Source organism: Vanacampus margaritifer, chromosome 5 (assembly GCF_051991255.1).
Source record: "Vanacampus margaritifer isolate UIUO_Vmar chromosome 5, RoL_Vmar_1.0, whole genome shotgun sequence".
NCBI lineage: Eukaryota > Metazoa > Chordata > Actinopteri > Syngnathiformes > Syngnathidae > Vanacampus > Vanacampus margaritifer.
In genome coordinates this window covers 17,262,871-17,281,323 of record NC_135436.1, presented here as the reverse complement: position 1 = coordinate 17,281,323, position 18,453 = coordinate 17,262,871, and the positions used below count along the sequence as shown (strand labels likewise).

Here is an 18,453-nt window from a genome sequence, read left to right as displayed (position 1 = left end):
CGACAACTCTCTCATCCCCGAGGAAAGGCTCTCTCCGACGCCGTCAATGCTCGACGGCCTCGACCTCCACACGGAGACCGACCTTCGCATCCTGGGATGTGAGCTGATTCAGTCGGCGGGCATTCTTCTACGTTTGCCTCAGGTTAATAACATTTAACTTATTTTAAATCTACATTAGGATTTTGAGTAACGGTGTAGTTGTTAAACATAGCCACTCCGGCCTGTTAGCTGTTTTAGCTTGCTGTGTCGCTGGCGTGCGTGGTGGAGTCAAAATGGCGACGATCCATTGTGCTCTTTCGAGAAAAAATATAAACTTTGTGTTTTCAACAGGTGGCGATGGCAACAGGGCAGGTGCTTTTTCATCGTTTCTTTTACTCAAAGTCCTTCGTCAAGCATAGTTTTGAGGTGAGTTCTGTCTTGGATTGTAAATTGCTAGGCCGCTGGTGCCGTCTCATGCTAGCGTTTCGTTGGCGTAACGTTGCCGGGCGCCATGTTGGAAATATTCAAACGCGTCTTATTTCTTCCTTAATCTGTTTTCGAATTATTCACGCTAAGTATAAAAAAAAAAGATTGGTATTGTTTAAAATTGAAGGCACCATTGTGCCGTTCTCGAATGTGATTTTTCTGGTGTTGTGTTTTCAACGATCCCTTTCTTGCAAACTTTGTGCTTCGTTTTGTATTCAGATTGTTGCAATGGCTTGTATTAACTTGGCCTCCAAGATTGAAGAAGCACCCAGGCGAATACGAGATGTCATCAACGTTTTTCACCATTTAAAGCAGATTAGAGTCAAAAAGTAAGTGTCAAGAGTTTTCACTGCACACACAACTTTTGTTTAAAAAAAAAAACACTGTCAATTTTCCTGATGAATTGTTCTTTTTTTAAAGTGCCCTTCTGTTTATCATTGCACTCTTAAACTATGCTTAAACCTTTCAGTTTCTCCCCCACAAGTGTACATTTGCAGATGTAACAGTTTAGTTTTGACTACCACCTAAGTTTGTGTCACATCACAACTCAAGAGTATCATATGATGTAGCACATCTTTGGCAGTGTGAGCAATTAGTTTTGATTAGAAGTCTGTTCATGGCAGCACTATAAGACCTTGGCATTAACTTGGCTTCTTTTTTCCCTTGCAACCAACTAACAGCGACCAGCTACATTTACCAAACCCTGGGTGATGTGGAATGGTACGTAAGATGAAGCAGTCGGCATGACAACCATGATCCAAGGGGGCCTATCTCCTCGCCCAGGCCCCTTCCTGTGGGAGACGCCCGTGGTCTGCGCCACCTCGGGGCACTGGGATCGGGGATGACAGGTTGGCCGGTGGTCCTTGGCCCCCTGGGCACCTTGAAGACTTCTGTGGTTCAGTCTTAAGCTTTGGGTATCTGTCCGTCAGTCAGCAGACCGTTGGGTAACGTAGTTCTCTTTTGACTACTGCTTACCATACATTTTGATTGTGCCTTTAGCGCAAAAGCCCTTTCACTAGCTTTTTGTCTACGGCTTTTTGAAATATCACCTTGTTCGTTGCCAAAAATGTACCAAATTTTTTGTGTTGTGGGTACTAACGCAACTTTGATTTCATATCTAATATTTTGTGTGTATATTTAGCTTCAACATGATGAGTTTGGAAGTCAGAATTTTAGATGTAAAATTGTACCGTTTAATTTTAAAACAAGACTGGCATCTGCTTCAGTGATTTTAATTTGCTAAACTTGTTTTTAATATCCCGATGCATTATTAGTAAGCTTCACTTGACATAGGAATACCACAGCATAAAGGGATACTTACACTCACACACACGCACATACAGTTAACAGATTTTTATTTTTAAATCAACCCTTCAAACTTTTCAGTCTATCTGTAAGCTTTTGCCCATTTAAACCTAGAATCCTCCAAAGTAAGTGAGGTGATTTTAATATGTTAGATGTCCAAAGTTTCTGGGTGTTGTGTGCAACGACCATGGATGATATTTCAATGCTATGACAGGCTGTGATTGAGGTTGACAGCTACAGATCCTATAAGCTTGCATAACCACAGGAGTCCTCAAAGCCCAGCAGACTGTCATAGGCATGCAGTTAACAAATCTGCTGAGAGTTGGTTGGAATAGAAAAAAGAATAATAAGAGTACATTGAAAAACAGAAGGGTTCTTTGTTTTGGGTGGGTTTGAGGTTCTCCAGAGAAGGGAACATTCTTTTATTTTGATTCCATTGTAAAATAGGACTCCAAGTTCATTGATTCTTGATCAGAACTACATAAACACCAAAAATCAAGTCATCAAAGCTGAGCGGCGCATTCTCAAGGAACTGGGCTTCTGTGTACATGTCAAGCATCCGCACAAGGTGAGGTTACACCCCACACGAGGTCTAAACTTAGCAAAACTTACCAGTCTAGTTTTGCAGCAATTTCTCTATAACATTTTGCAAAATTTTGTTTCTTTGTCTAGATAATTGTAATGTACTTGCAAGTCCTGGAGTGTGAAAAGAACCAAACGCTGGTCCAGACCGCCTGGTAAGTTTCATCTTTGTTTTCCACCTCACCTTCAGCTACTTCCTCTCTTGTATCAGAGACAAGTTTCAGCAGAAAGACACAGACCTGGGCTAAAGATCAACCTTGAAACGTTTAAAAGGCCACCTGATTATGTCCGAGGACATTATTAAAGCTTATTTTGCTGAAAAGCTGTGCCTTTCACAACAGTGATATTCAAGCATCCTTCTTTGTTTTTAAACACAGTAAACTTTTTGTACAAGTGTACTCCCATTTTGTATCCAGTTGACGTATTGCTGCAATTTGTATTATTGCCACCATTGTGACGTCTCACACGTGTGCCCTTATGTGGCATTGCTGTAAATTGTTGATGGTGTCAGGGAGCGTGATTTAACTTTGTCCTTTCTCTCTACTCTTTGATTAAAGGGTAGTCCGTGCTGGTAAGTCACATAAAGAACCTCTGAACTCTACCTCCTACAACCACATGACCTCAGGAAGCCTCACCCCCTTTGGCTGGCTGCCCCTCTCCACCAGCCAGTCCCAATGCTGAGACTCGTTGAAGGGGGTGCTCGGGCCTTTCCCAACAGCCTACATCGTCTTATTTTCTCTTGGCTCTCCACAAGGATTTGTATTTTTCTTTGTGCCAAGCCTTTTAGATCACATTGTGACAATGTTTTTACAATTTTTTTCCATTTAACTTTTATTTAGTTTTGACCTGTGTTTTTTTGGAGCAGGTAAAAACGTGATAGTATAGTGTGTCATGTCCCCAACTGACGTGTTGTCCAGACATGTCTGTTTTGCAGGAGATCCAGTTCTCAGGGTTTGCCTCCCAGGACCCCTCTTGTTCTGCACCAGTCACAATTCAACACAGTTGGCATGTTGTCTTGTTGGCATAGTTTTTTTTAAATGCGGAGCCATTTAAGTATCTTATGGCTCATAAAGTGATGGCTGAATTAGCCTGAAAGTATTGTAACGCCCGAGCCTGCTGAATAACGACGCTAATTAAATGAGTAAAACATTAGTTTCAGTGTACGTTGGAGAAACATCTAAAATATTTTTTATTTTTTGGGGTGTGTATTTTCGCCTGGGCGAACATTCTAACTTAGTGGGCGTTGGTTTTTAGGTTAGTTCAGTTGTTTTTTTACCATCTTGCGCCTGTTAAGTGCACCCTTTTCATCTTATTTTGATCTGCATCCCAATGACATGGATCACTCATTCTTGCCCCAATATACTTCCCATTTTTCAATGTCACCACATGTAGATTATCCTTGGAAAATTAAATGTGCTTTTATTTTATTTTGCACAAAAAATTATCTCAACCTAAGCAGCAATCCTTAGTCTATAGTCTTGTGGCTAAGTGTCTTGCTGTTAAATAAGTTACAGTGGCAGTTTGGCCTCGTATGCTTGCACACTGCTGACTTGCCAAAAATGACCTTTTGTGCATGTCAACCTTAAATGCTTTTGCTTCCATATCCCATCAGATCTAATTATCTTAATGTGGCACCTGGTGTAGATACATTCCCTACATCCTCAATGTGTGCATGTTCCCCATGGCATGTTATCACCTTATCTGCTCATGGCAGCGTGTAGTGTAAGGCGGGCACCTTCACAAGGAAGTTTGGTGACAAACACGAATCCCATGGATACCCCAGAGAGAGAAATGGACAAAGTTAAACATTACACATTTCATTTGAGCCCTGTCTAATGAGGTTTCTTTAGCAGCTCCACATTAAATTCAGATACTACTATACAGTGGTACCTCAAATTCGACTTTTACCATGAAGATCTTTATGGAATGATTTATTCCAGTCACCACCATTAAACTTTTACTATACACTGTGTACAGGCAACATCTCAGTAAAAAAATTTATGATTTGTCATGCAAGTCAAATAAGTTGACTGGTCTGATATTGACATTTTGGGGAAAAAATACATGTCACAGATCTTTCTTTGAAAGTAAGAACTTTAGCAAAATTTTACAACATAGCTTTTCATACAAGTAACAAACAGCAACTGGCATGGAAAACTCATCTGTAGCCGCAGTCAGAATATCTAAATCAAATTTTTGGGTTCAAAGCTGCAGGTCTTTGCGAGCCAGTGGAAGAAAAAATCAGTTAAAAGCAACAAAACAAATAACTATTTGTGATCATGTGGTCGTCCATGACTGCTGGTCGTGATCTCCAAATATTGTGGCACTGAACAACTCTGTGAAGCTGGACTGTTGTAGTTTGGATGTGAGGCTACTGTCAATATTTTATATTGGCCTTTGAGTGCAAAGACTCAAAAACTCACCTTATATGCATGCGTCATGTGCATGTAGAAGCCAGTTCCTTGTCACAAATCAGGAGTTAGTCCATGTTGATACCAAATGAATGCCTCAAATTTACAAAGTTAAAAGCGTTATAGTGTTAATCCTTTTGAGGTACCACTGTATTCTGCAAAAGTTGGGTTAAAGGGACGTCAGCAAAATTTTCTTTAAAATAAGATGTTCTATACAGCTCCGCTAGTCTAAACACATCATTCTGAATAATACTGCCAATTGTGGAAATAGAGTTAAAGATGCATTGTGGAAGTTGTCACCTTTTTTACTCGACTGCCACCTCTGGCCTAAAGCATAACTGCAGCCTCTGTCGAACTCCTGCGAGGCACCATAACCCCAACAGCTGATAGGCGTAGCCGCAGTTAAAAGGTCAGGGCTCTTTGTATGCATTTGGGCATTGGTGGCACATGCGTGATACAGAAAAATCTTTACAACAACCATATTCCACAATGCACCTCTAAGCACCAAAATCCAACCGTTCTGCTCCATCTCGGGTTATGTTTCTCAGGGTGAGCCGTGATTGGTCATTACCTGAGCTCTGAGCAACTGTGACGTCATTTTCAGTTGACAGCAAGTGGGAAAATGTCTGCCCGAAGATGGAATCAAAACGGCTGGATTTTGCTGTTAAATTGATATTCCACCAACGCAGTGTTGATCAGAATGCTGTTTATATTAGTGGGGACACGTACAACATATTATTGTAAAGACTGTTTTGGGGTTGACCTCGCCTTTAATGTTGAGTCAATGTCAATCTTTAAAAACATAAGTAGCAAAAGTGGCTTTGTTTAGAGAAGATGCTATGTTTTTGTTTGCTGTGCTTTGTCGTTAAAGGAATTACATGAATGACAGCTTGAGGACCAACGTGTTTGTAAGGTTCCAAGCAGAGACCATTGCCTGTGCCTGCATATTCCTTGCTGCCCGAGCTCTGCAGGTGAGAGAATAATAAAAATAAAAAATAAACTGACATGTCGCGTTGGAATTTTTAGTTATTCCCCCTTCCCCTATTTTCAGATCCCACTGCCCTCCAAACCTCAGTGGTATCTGCTGTTTGGAGCAAGTGATGACGACATCAAGGAAGTCTGCATCACCACACTTAAACTCTACACAAGGAAGAAGGTAAAACAAACATGTTCAATTGATGCATTGAAGCACCAATGATCTCTATTTATGGCCTTATTTAATGCTCAATGCATTGACTGACAGTGCAACTTGTTCCACAGCCCAACTATGAGCAGCTGGAGAAGGACGTGGACCGGAGGAAAGTGTCCTTGGCCGAAGCTAAGCTGAAGGCCAAAGGGCTGAATCCAGACGGCACCCCAGCATTGACCAGTCTCGGGGGCTTCTCGCCTGCCTCCAAGCCCTCGTCCCCGAATGTGGTCAAAGTGGAAGAGAAGTCTCCCAACAGCCAAACGGCCAAAGCTGTTAAGAAGGAGCCAGATGGTCGCACACAGATGACAAAAAGTCCACACAACGGGTAAGAACAACAATATAACTTGAATTTTGACTTGTTTACTTACAAATCAGGTAAACGGTGTAGGAAGGAATTATGTAAAATTGTGTGTATATGTAAATATGCCTCCTCCTTTTTAAAGGACGAAAAGTAAAGGGACAATTGGCTGTTCCATGGCCAAGTGTATTCTTCCCTCAATATCCCACGCAGTTGCAGAAAGTTAAGCGTCATAAATGCAATTTGTTCCAAACGTTTGTTGTGATGGTGTGGGAACATTGTGGATTCAATCCAGATGAACACAGAGCAAGTGATTTATATGAAGAAAGTTGCAACACAACAAACTTCACAGTCCATTAAAACACAACCATCCTATCCAATTTCTTACAGGGAGCAAAACAAAACAAAAAAACTGTGGCACATGGAGGGCCATCCATTTCCCAATACCTTGGAGTTATAATGCCTCACAGATTATTTGATTTATAGGGAAAGATGCAGCCATTCAACACTGTTGACAAAAAAGATTTTCTGAAGGGGATAAGACCTCATTTTACAGTGCCAATACAACGCCTATACATTTTTTTTTCAAGTGTAACATTTGTGTACAGGGCCTGAGTCTGTTATCCATATACTTATTTATGCTGATTTATTTCAGATTTTATTTACTGCTCTACATTTCATTGTCAATGTTCAGTATTGTTTAGAATTTGTTAAAATATGCTCTTAATATCTCAACATTGACCCAAAAAAAAAAATCAATACTCCCATTTATTGTCATAGTTTCTGATTATGCCCCCCCCCCCCCAAAAAAAATTAGGACAGCCACAAAGCAGATTCACAACAGTTGGCCAGATAAAGAACACTTCAGGATGTAGATGTGTCAAAAACAACAACCATGAGAAGGTTTGACCACAGAGTGAATACATTCGCTTCACAAGATTGAAGCAATTGGTTAGCGTGTGAAGCAGGAAAGAGCGATTAGTTTGTCAAACAGCACACCATTTTTTTTTACAGCTCTGGAACAACATCAAATGGACACACAAAACAAAGATCAACTTTTGTACCACACTATGTGTTAGGAGCTGTTGATGATCTGAAATATGCCACCTCAACAGCATGGCTGCCCGTGGGAAAGATTGGCTTGTTGTTGCGACTGCTGACAAAAGTGGCAGGTAGAATTGTCAAGTGTTTTGGGCCATCTGACCATCTGCTCACATATAGGCAGTGCGCATAGATAGACAACGACCCGAAGCAAACCACAAAAAAGTGGAATGGGATTCAATGCCCAAGTCAGTCACCTGACCTGAAATCAATTGAGTGTGCATTTCGCTTGCTGAAGACAAAATTGCAGGGAAAATGCACCAAAGAAAAGCAGGAATTGAAGACAGGGGTGACATTTAGTGGTTAAAAAGTGGGAGGCATAAATACAAAATGGAGTTCTGACATGTCACTGTAAGCTGAATGTCTGCTATTAAAGAGCACGTCTTACTCGTTTCATTGTGAGGCAGAAAGATGATTGTATTTGTGGACCTGTTAACTGTAATAATGATCTTGTCTAACTGTTGGTGGACATTCGGGTTATTGGTAACTTAATAGCCCGTCAGTGTTGCTTGCATACATGTGGCATGATACATTTCTATTACTAATGAATGTTGGTCAAATGGGGTGGAACTGATCTGTTTTAACACTTATTTTTCTTTCTCTTTTTTGTCCCCTTTTGGGTTAGAATGAGGAAGGAGGCAAAGATCGGGAGGAACAGCCGTAGCGGCAGCCGTTCCCGATCCAGAACGCGGTCACGTTCCAGATCTCGTTCCCCTCGTAGGCAGTAAGTCAACATGTTTGTCCCTAGTCACGGCTACCGTGATGCTCACCTGGCGTCTTACCTTTTTTTTTTCTTTTTCTTTTTCAGTTACAACAACAGGCGGAGTCGCTCGGGGACGTACAGTTCTCGCTCACGCTCTCGATCCCACAGCCGGAGTCCCTCGCCTCGGAGACACCCCCCATCGCCCCTCCTCCCACACCTCAAAGCGAAGGCCAGCCACCACAGCAACAGTGACTCAAAGAGTGGCGGACGCCACAACAACAACAGCAGCAGCCACAAGAGGAAACGCTCGCGCTCTCGGTCCCGCTCCCGCACGCCGCTCAAAGTTGACAGGGAGCGGGACCGAGAGAGGGACAGGGACAGAGATCGCGGCGCCTTCGACGCGTCTACGAAGAAACACAAACACGAGCGCAGCGCCGGACATCGAGACAGGAGAGACAGGGAGAGGTCGCGCTCGTACGACAGGGAGCGCGAGCGCAGTCACAAGAGTAAACATCACAGCAGTGGCGGACATTCAGGACACGGGAGACACAGACGCTGACCAATCGCATCGGCAACAAGACGCCAACTTGTAAATAAATTCAGGAGTGTCCAAGCCAGCTTTGGGTTTTTGTTTTCTGGGTCTCCCAAATGCGTTCTTTATTTGGCTCTAAAGATGTCTTTGTTAAAAGAATGTTCCTTGTTAAAAGAATGTTCCTTTTCATGCATTTGTGGCGACGTTCAGAAAATGGTTCTCAAGTTAGAATGAGGTTTAGTTGCCAGAAGCCAACGGGTGCTGTTATCATGTCTTCTGTTCATGTCACACACCTGTAGCTCAAGTACCCCGCTTGCCCGATCTGATTGGTTCACATGTAAAGTAGAAAAGCATCTATTTACAGTGTAAAGTTGATTGGTGTCCGCTGGCCTAATGTCAATGCTTTAATTTTTTAAAGCGATCTGCACAGTGGAGAGCTACGATGAAAATAATGAAAGGATTCAGAAAAGCGCAGAATGTTGCAAGGAAGGTCTTGTATTTTGTCTCCAAAGTTTACCTTTTGTTTTTTTTTTTAAGTTTCCAAAGAGCTGTTATATTTTCTCTACCATATGTTGCAGATTTAATTTGAAAATCTTTTTGGGCTGTCGACTGGTTATGCTGGTTTTAGTCTACACAAATACTCATGTCCAATTTTTATTCAATAAATGTTATAGCACTGAACTGCTTTTAGGTTGTTTTTCCCTTCCCCGGCTACCACCTGATGAAAGTGACACATTACATGTACTAACATTTTGGGAGGCAAACCCCCTTTCCCTTTTGTAGTGAAATAGATGGGACTTAACACACCAGTGTGGATAAATAACATCAATTGATGGAGATAGTTTTGTCTCGAAAAATGCAGTATGTTAAATGCTCGCCAGAGGGCGCTATTGGTTCTCGTGTTTAAAGGGGGATGTTTAGCATCACAGGTTGGTAACAGTTCTGAGCGTCAATTTGTGTTTAACTTTTAAATATCTTAATATATATATATTTTTTAAAAGTGACATGGTCTATTTGTGGACATTTGCAAATGGTGCCCATTAGAGCCAAACTATGGTGCATTAACAAAAATAAATACACCCAACCATCCTGCTTCTTCTGACAGTGTGGAAGAATAACTTTATTACAAAGCAACAATAAAATGAGCGCTGTTATTAAAACAAACATGCCTGCTGTGCAGAAGCGACACCATTTGAGAGCAAGTACAGTAGCCTACATATCTATCCCACTGAGGGCCGAATGTTTACAACGCTAACAAAAGTTGATTCACGTCACGGTTCGTTCAAGGTCACAGCGTTTCCAATAGGCCTACCTTTCTAAACAGTCGTAATGGTTTATCTCGTCGCAAGGAAATTTTGAGCATGTCCTAATTAAAAAAAAATTAAAAAAAAAAAAACAAGATAAGACTGCTTAGAAAATGTTTAGGAAACACTAGAACCTTGAACGAACCCTGACTGAAAGCTTGCATCGTTTATCTGATGGTTCAGGTTTACTTTGTGACATAATGCGAGGACCTTGACCACATCTTTGGACACTGAGCACATTCTGTGGAGTAAAATTATGGTTGCAAGCATATTGATTTTGCCATTAAAGTTGATGAACTGTGCTGAGAAAAGGCAACGTTAGACATGCAGCAAGTAAATACACAATGCAAAATAGTTCACAGTCATTGATATTAAAATCAAGGGAAGAATGGGAAGACTTTCAATTCATTCACATGATCGAATCGTGTACAAAATAAATAGTACATTCTTTGAGCTACAGTATTAAAAAAACTACTACTTGTAGTGGTGAAAATATATTGGAAGTTAAAATGGCAAATAAAGGAAAAAAAAGTAATTGTTAAGAAGTTTGCATCACGTTTCTCAAGGTTGGGGATTCAAATCTCAGCTCACCTTCCTGTGTGGAATCTGTGCGCTTGTTTGGCTTTCCTCTAGAAAATGGATCAATCAATGTAGAAAACGACGCTCCATAAAGTCATGCATGAACAAATTTGGAGTGGAAGAACTTGATGAGGCCTTTGGGACGAACTACAACTGAGCTTAATTGTCCAACATCAGTGATGTCTGACATCACAATATTCCCGTCCATATGTTTTTCCATTTCCATTTATGGTGTTTGTCCCACTACTCCACATACATTGTGACCCCACCTACACCACTCCCACGCACACTTGAGTGAACTCACATTGCATCAAGACGGTGTAGCGTTTCGCCCAAAACGATGGCCAACACCGACTTTGATTGTGAGGTTGAGGGGGGAATGAAAGGAAATGAGCAAACAGAGTGCAACATGGGTAATTTGAGCCAATGTTATGTCTGCAGCGAGCAGGGTTGCAGCTGTTGCGCAAAGATTTCAAGGGAAGATATTTACCTGCAGTGGAACCTCCATGGTCGAATGCCCCCAAAATGGCCGGGTTTCAAGGGACATCGACTTGGGAAAACTCCCATGCGCTTTTAAACTTGGTTTAGGGTTTCAGAGTAAGGTTTTAATTAAACTAGACTTTCACTGTAGGATTTAAAACTAAAGTTAAGGTTTCCGAGTAGAGTACGGATTTCAAATTAGGGTTATGATTTCAAAGTAGGATTTTAAACTAGAGTTTGAAACTATGGTTATGTGTTAAAATGTAATTTTGATTTGTATATTTATCGGTGCCTTGAAATAAGAGCAACTTGACTTACGAGGCTGCTGAGAAGTCCAGTGGGACGCATCAATGAACGGTATAGCCGTCTAATTTGTTTTAATTCTATTTAATCGTCATTACTGCATGTCATTTATGAAAACAAAAGATAATTGTGGTTCTTTTGGGGAAGGCTGGAACGGATTGACAGCATTTCTATTCATTTTAATGGGAAACGATGACTTGAGATAAAGTACAAGTGTACTTGTACAGCCATTTTGAATTAATCACCACTTTTTGAAATCCAAATTGCATCTTTAATTTGCTTAATTAGAGTGAAGATCCTTCTTTTGGAAAGCAAGAATATTACATCAGATTGCTACTCCGAATTTTTTTTCCAGCTGTTGTGTCTAGAATGAAAGCCATTTTACGCAAAGTATATTATTTAAAATCACAAGAAATCGAAATAATTAAATTGGCCGAAAGTGGCCATGGTCATGCCTAAAGGATGTAAAGATGTGTATTATTTTGATGGCGGAGTTATTTTGTCACATTTGCATCAACGCACCAAAATTGGTTTAAAAAAAGGAAACAAGATGGACTCAAATTGCCAGCGTCGAACCCAGATGTTGAAAATCAGCATTAAAAGTGTGAACGAGGGGAATTTGAAGGATTAATTAAGGAGCACTTAACATTTACTGCATTTAAAAAAAACGACATAGCATTCGCATGCATGCGTTACCATAGCAACGTGACTGATTCTCATGAATGACTCTAGTTTGCTTCTGGGATCTCAAGCAAGGTAAAAAAAAAAAAAAAATCATGGATGTGTGCCGCAAGCATGTTGCTATGTGAAGCTGGCACAATCAGTTGTCTCCAAAGCTAGCAAACTGATTTACTGCAGTGTTTTCCTCCACATATTCACTGAGATCGCCACAAAACATCAAGTTAGGCTTTGGGGGACCCCCCCCCCCCCCAAAAAAAAAAATCCCGCTCCAGACAGTGATTGTGAAAGAAAAGCAACTTGACCACTGTAGTGACCCTCGTGGGAATTTCCAAAATAGATGACTGTTTGTGCGAAAGTAACGTGAGCTGCTCTCTTGGAAATCGAAAACACAACAAAAGAAACTATCGAACGTGTCCCAACAATCACGTCCGCACCTCGTATTAAATACACATTTAAGGCATATTTTGACATTTGACATATGCTTTCCTTCCAAGAATGTGAAATGAAATAAGACACTGAAACCGCAACATGTGGGGTCTCTTGGTTACATCAAGGGGTGGGCAAAATGTGGCCCCCGGTCCACAGATGGTTTGCTCAATTTTGAACCTGGCTCATTTAACGCTTCAATTAACAAGAGCCCTGTAATATTTCTTGCCTTCATTTTGGTGTCTCCCCCTAGAATTGGTCAATTACAATGTAATCTACTCAATCGTCTAATTAAATGATTGGTTAATTGATTCGTTGTAGATAACGAAAATGTAAAGAATTTTACATGTACATTAAAATTGTTTCATTCATAACGGTTTATTAACTCATTCACTGCCATTGATGGCTGTAGACGTCAAAAACTGATTTGAACTGTTTCTATTAGTTTAACATTTTTTCCCCCCACTTTTGTTAGCAAGAGTATGAAAACCTATAGGAAAAAAAATATTGTACATTTAGAAAAAAAATAAAATTTGTTATTAATCAAGAGTTAACTATTGATGTCATGCGATTAGTTACAATTAAAAAATGTAATCGCCTGAAGACCTAATTTTTAATAATCTTTTCTTTTCTTTTTTTAAATAATCTTTTTTTCCACAAAAAAAAGAAAATTATATTTTTTTCAAAAAAAAGAAAAGATTATTAAAAATCAGGACGTCAGGCGATTGTAATTAATCGCATGACTTCAATAGTTAACTCGTGATTAATCACAAATTTTATATCTGGTCTAAATGTACAATACTTTTTTTCCCTAGGTTTTCATTCTCCTGTTAACAAAACTGGGAAAAAAATGTTAAACTAATAGAAATAGTTAAAATGAATTTCTTGACATCTATAGCCGTCAATGGCAGTGAATGAGTTAATAATAGATATGCTAACATAAATGTTCTTTTTCACTAATTGGCTCATCTGCCCGCTAAAAAAATTCCAATCAGGCAGATGGGAACCACCGTTTGCCCATTCCCATTCGTACCCATTCTCATCCTCATTATTGCAGGATAAAGACGCAACCATGGTTGCTCCTTCATTTTGTTTCTCTCCAATCAGGATCTTCATTTTATTTGAAATGTATACATGATTCAAGTCGTTAACTACAGTTGTTCCGTGTCACATCAAAATGCATATTATTCAATAAAAATAAAAAAAAATAGTAGGAACAGCCATCGTTTGGAAATAATACGGACAAATGGAGCTGGTATCAAAGCCGAACGCAACAGCTCATGTGTGGGAATTCTTTGGATTTATTTATGACTATACCATTATTATTATACTAGTTGAAAAATTATATGAAAACCACAATATTATCATTTATCGTAATAATTTCTGGGGCAATTTATTGCCAAGCAAAATTTCTTCATGAAGCTTCGTTTTTCCCATCACTAGCTACTTTACATGAAATTGAATTATATTATGTCATTATTAATAATAATATTCATCAATGTATTGCGAATACATGGATATTGTTAATGTATCTCCCCGACCATGTTGGTGACCCCTGAACTATAGAACGCTGCTGATTAGATTGCAAATCTCAAGTGCAAACAATTTCAGTGTACACAGCAAAATTTGGAGAGTTAAATTTCCAGTGTAAAAATTGGAGTTAAAATTTGAGTGTTAAATGTTTCAGAGTTGATTTCAACCCCCAAAGTACTGTATTTCACGTCTCATTTAAATGGAAGTCAGTTTTGGAGTTATTTGACAGAGTTGATTTATTTAGTGTTAAACTAAGAGTGAAAGTAAACGAAAGGGTTGTTAATAGGTATTCTTGTAATTAATACAATTAATAAAAAATAAATTATAATTCATTTAATTATTTTAACACTTCTGGGAAGTGGAACTAACACTAGTTTGTTAAATATATCTCAACAGATTAACTACTTAGAAAGTATGAATTCAACTCTTGAGAATGTGGAACTATATAAACCCAGAAAAAGTGTTGAAATGGACTATTTTTGCTGTGTTCTTGAACAAAATAAACACCTTTCCAACATATTGATGAATGAGGCCCACTGTGCTTTTTTTTGCGTTGGTAACGTTTGGACGTCCGCTGAAGACGAAGGTGGCGGTGTGATGTCACAGGTAGGTGGTGGCCTCCCGGTTCTCGCGCTCTCTGGCCTGAGCCACAGCCACGTTGATGCACTGCAGCCACTCCTCGGCGTGCTTCTCGTCCCGGGCCTTCAGCACGTACGTCTTATTGTCCGTGAAGATCTCGAAGGCTCGCGGGAGGCCTCGATCCCACCGCTTCTTGGCCACCACCTGAGGTAGAAACCAGTCGGACGAAAGTCAACCGGCAATCGTGGGCGCGCTGATGAAATAGGAGCGGGATGGCGGGGGGGGGGAACTGCTGAGGCTTACCTTGACGCTTTGCACTTTGTTCAGCTCGATGGGAATGTCATCCAGCTCATCCTTCTGCAGGGATGGAAGTAAAAACATGTCTTTGAACGGCATCGTCGTCATATCGTCGTCACACTGATGCGTCACTAAATTGCTTCCAGGACGTTCAACCACACATTGAATGCTTTTACAGACTGAATGTGTTGTTGCGGCTGTAAACACAATGTTACAAATGATTGTAAACATGTTTGGAACTGCTGGGGACTTTTCATGGGAAGGCCGAAGTTATGTGGTGTTAACCACATAGCTCGACAATGTGTTTATTGACTAGCGCTGTTGTTAGCACACCGGTGGTCTTGTTGCTGTTTACCACAAGGCACACGTTCATGGAACATCCGGGACATCAAATTACTCATTGGCCACGACAATAGGGATGTTCAATATCACTTTTTTTCAGACCAATACCAATACAAGTACTCAACTTTTGAGTAGTCATTACTAGTACTTTTGATTAGGGATGTAGGAATAACCGCAATATCGTGATATCGCGATATTAAAATTGCCACAATATCGTCGTTGTCATGCTACGATATTTAAAGCACGACATCTACATAAAAGAATATTACTATTCACCTGCTTCATTCAAGCACAGCATTATGAACTACATAGACTGATGATACTTGAACCAATAGTGACATACACTGTGCATTGTTTACAAAGTGATACAAGATGGCGGAGGGCGGCGGAATTGATATAGCAGAAACCTCATGAGTTGATACATATAGTTTAATGAGTTTTTTTTTTTTTTTTTTTAATATTGCCAACACCAATATCGTGACAGTTATCGTATTGTGAGGTTCATATCGTGATAATATTGTATTGTGACATTTGGATATCGTTACATCCCTACTTTTGATACATAAAAATGACAGCTAATTTTGACGAATGACCTGCCACCATTTTTCCTTAAAATTGCATAAATTCATAGAATTTTCTATTCTTCTAAATTTCTAGTCATTGCAAGTACCCATACCTTGAAATAAGGCCGAGTGTCGGCCCAATATCAACCTGGTATCAGTACTCGCCCATCCCTAAAACGAGCTATTCTCAATCCACATCCACAATGAACATTGTTTCTGCTGCAACACAAGCTTAACATAAAAATAAAAATAAAACTCTGAGAAGTGTAACCAATGAGACCCTCTCTAGCTGGCGAAGGTAATGAAGCAACATAAAATAATATTTTGTGGAAACTCATTCCCCGCGTGGGAATAGGTTTCTCAACACACCAGCAAGAGCTGACAACGAGAGCCTGAGAACAAAGATGAAAAACTTTTCCCATTTGTGGCTGCTGAAAAAGAAAAGATGGCATTGCTGTTTTGGAATAAAAAATGGGACAGAAACTCAACATTGATCACTGCGAGGAACACAGAGGACGTTCTGTGTTATATTTAACAACAAGAGGTGCTAAAAGGGAAGTCAAGTCAAAAAAAATATTTAAAATAATACTGCATGTTCGATGCAAAAACACTAGTCTAAACACAGCATTCTGATTAATATTGCATTTGTGGAATATGAATTAAGCAGCAAACTTCACTCGTTTTGATCCATCACTTGCTGCCAACTAAAAATGACATCACAGTTGCTCAGGGTTGAGGTAATGACCAATCACGGCTCACCTGTTTTCTCCATTTGGTCATGTTCGCAAGCTGAGCTGTGATTGGTTGTTACCTGAGCCTTAAACAACTGTGATGTTATTTTCAGTCAACAGCAAGTGGCAAAATGGCCGCCCCCTGAAATGGAGATTTAATATATAATACAGTATATTTATTTATTTTAAACAAAGAAGGGTTTGGTGAATGATTCAGCAACTTGCAAGGGTCTGTAGAGAATAAAAGATGACATTAAAAGGGAAAATGTGTTGCTTAGATGCTTATTTTCCCTTCGATAAACACTATTTGCTACTTGGTCACGGTGATATCTGCTTCCAGTTACGCTGGATGCGAGTGACTCATATTGTTGCATCATCGCACCTTGGCCTCAGGAGTTCCCCCAGGACCGCGTCCCAAGGCCAAAACGTGTTACAGTTGACTTCAGCAGCTTCCCCGCGGGGACAGCCAAGCTGATCACGGGTTTGAAATTTCCACTCTTGCGTACGAGTGAGCGGTGAATCACATGGAGTAAGGACACTCAAGTGTGTGTGTGTGTTTTCATCGTGAGCGTACCGATTTGCCTCTCCGGAAGAGCAGCTGGTTTCCCGCCAAGGTGAAGTAGCGGGTCTTCCAGCGCTTGATAAACCTCCAGCGGACTTGCTTCTCTTTCAGCTTCCCTTCAATGAGAGGCTGACCCTCCTGATTCACACCTGCAGACACACGACAGCAACACGTTAGCTCAAGATTCACAATTTTAACATTTTGAGAAAAATATGAACTGCAGGGCAAAAATGCAGCCATAGCACACTGCCCTTGTTTCAGTGTTTTATTTGTTCAATCGAGTATTTAAGTTCAATGGTTTGATTTTTTTATGTTCACTTTTTGTTTATTTACTGCTGTTTATTTATTTTTTGAGTTGAACTAGAGGCCGACCAGCCGCAGACCACATATAGACAAGCAACCGACGAATGATTTACTGTCTTCAATTAACCTAATGAGCATGTTTTTCGGGATGTGGGAGGAAGCCAGTGTGGCCAAAGACGATCCACACCCAAGCATTGGGAGGACATGCAGACCTCAAAGAGGAAGGTTGGATCTGAGATTTTTTATTTTTATTTTTGCACTTTCGAGACTGGACTGGTTGCCAATCAATTAACTCATTTGCTCCCAAAAACATCTAAATGTGTTCTATTTTAAATATGACCATGCTCCCAAAGACGTATTTATACGTTTTTTTATGCTAGAGCATAGCTAGAGCAAGGCTTTGATGCACCCTCTGCACTGAAGATGGATGCTTGAAAAATGGTAGTTATTACAAAAACGGCCAGCAGGTGGCAGCAGAGTATGAGATCAACCAGGGCCATGTCGCAACAAGCTGTTTTCCCCAGTGTTTTAAACCGATTAGTGATGAAACTTAACTATATTCTAATGGTAATTGCTGCAAAACGGAAACAGATAGAAATATACTTTTTTTCCTGATGAGAAAAAAATACTATATTTTTTCTTTTGGTAGGTTCCATGTTTTTATAGCAATAGAACACAATATTCTGTGAGCCTTGCAAAATAAGTCAAAATCAGGTAAAAAAACCGGGAGCGAAGGGGTTTGCTTCAGTGAAAATGGATGGAAGTGAATGAGTTAAACTGCACATACAGATAAACAATAATTTATACGAATTTTCACACGTATAAATAATTTAACATTCATTGAAACTAACCTACAGTTTTTTTGTGTGATTTAGGGCAAAATTCAAACCCCAACCTGACAACTAGGTGAACCTTTTACACTGGTTGAGTGAGATGTGACAAATTACAAGAGGTACCAAACCAAAATATGATTGTTTCCTACAAACTATAGCAGTCCTTTGTGGCACAAAATTCTCATAACAACAAGTTTAGATCTCAGATTCCACTTTTGATTCCACTTCATTTACCAACACTTCTTATAAACACATTTTGAGAGGAAGTGTCATTATAAATAACACACATTTGCACACAGAGTGGAGTGGGATGACTCATGCAGCACTCAGGGAGCCAGGTTGTAAACTACT

At 40.0% G+C, this 18,453-nt stretch overlaps 2 protein-coding genes across 6 annotated transcripts in view; one reads left to right on the top strand and one right to left on the bottom strand.

The window, feature by feature from the left end:
- The window catches only part of ccnl1a (cyclin L1a), a 9,452-nt gene extending 185 nt beyond the window's left edge, over positions 1-9,267 (top strand). Inside the window, exons 1-10 of one of the 4 annotated variants that reach the window (XM_077565523.1) lie at positions 1-142; positions 331-405; positions 685-794; positions 2,218-2,338; positions 2,443-2,507; positions 5,635-5,734; positions 5,815-5,919; positions 6,024-6,277; positions 7,977-8,075; positions 8,160-9,267. The exon at positions 1-142 is cut by the window's left edge and continues 181 nt beyond it. In XM_077565523.1, the coding sequence (XP_077421649.1) occupies positions 1-142; positions 331-405; positions 685-794; positions 2,218-2,338; positions 2,443-2,507; positions 5,635-5,734; positions 5,815-5,919; positions 6,024-6,277; positions 7,977-8,075; positions 8,160-8,613 (1,525 nt within the window). In that variant the 3' untranslated portion in view covers positions 8,614-9,267. Of the gene's footprint in view, positions 143-330; positions 406-684; positions 795-2,217; positions 2,339-2,442; positions 2,508-2,909; positions 3,859-5,634; positions 5,735-5,814; positions 5,920-6,006; positions 6,278-7,976; positions 8,076-8,159 lie in introns of those variants that run through there. The other 3 variants (XR_013294073.1, XM_077565524.1, XM_077565525.1) reach the window with 3 other exon arrangements.
- Positions 9,268-13,274: 4,007 nt separating this feature from the next.
- Positions 13,275-18,453, bottom strand: part of veph1 (ventricular zone expressed PH domain-containing 1) — a 59,252-nt gene continuing 54,073 nt past the window's right edge. For both annotated transcript variants that reach the window (XM_077566107.1, XM_077566106.1), the window contains 3 exons: positions 16,979-17,115; positions 14,775-14,828; positions 13,275-14,675 (listed from right to left, as the gene is read on the bottom strand). In XM_077566107.1, coding sequence (XP_077422233.1) covers positions 14,493-14,675; positions 14,775-14,828; positions 16,979-17,115 — 374 coding nt within the window. In that variant the 3' untranslated portion in view covers positions 13,275-14,492. The remainder of the gene's footprint in view (positions 14,676-14,774; positions 14,829-16,978; positions 17,116-18,453) is intronic.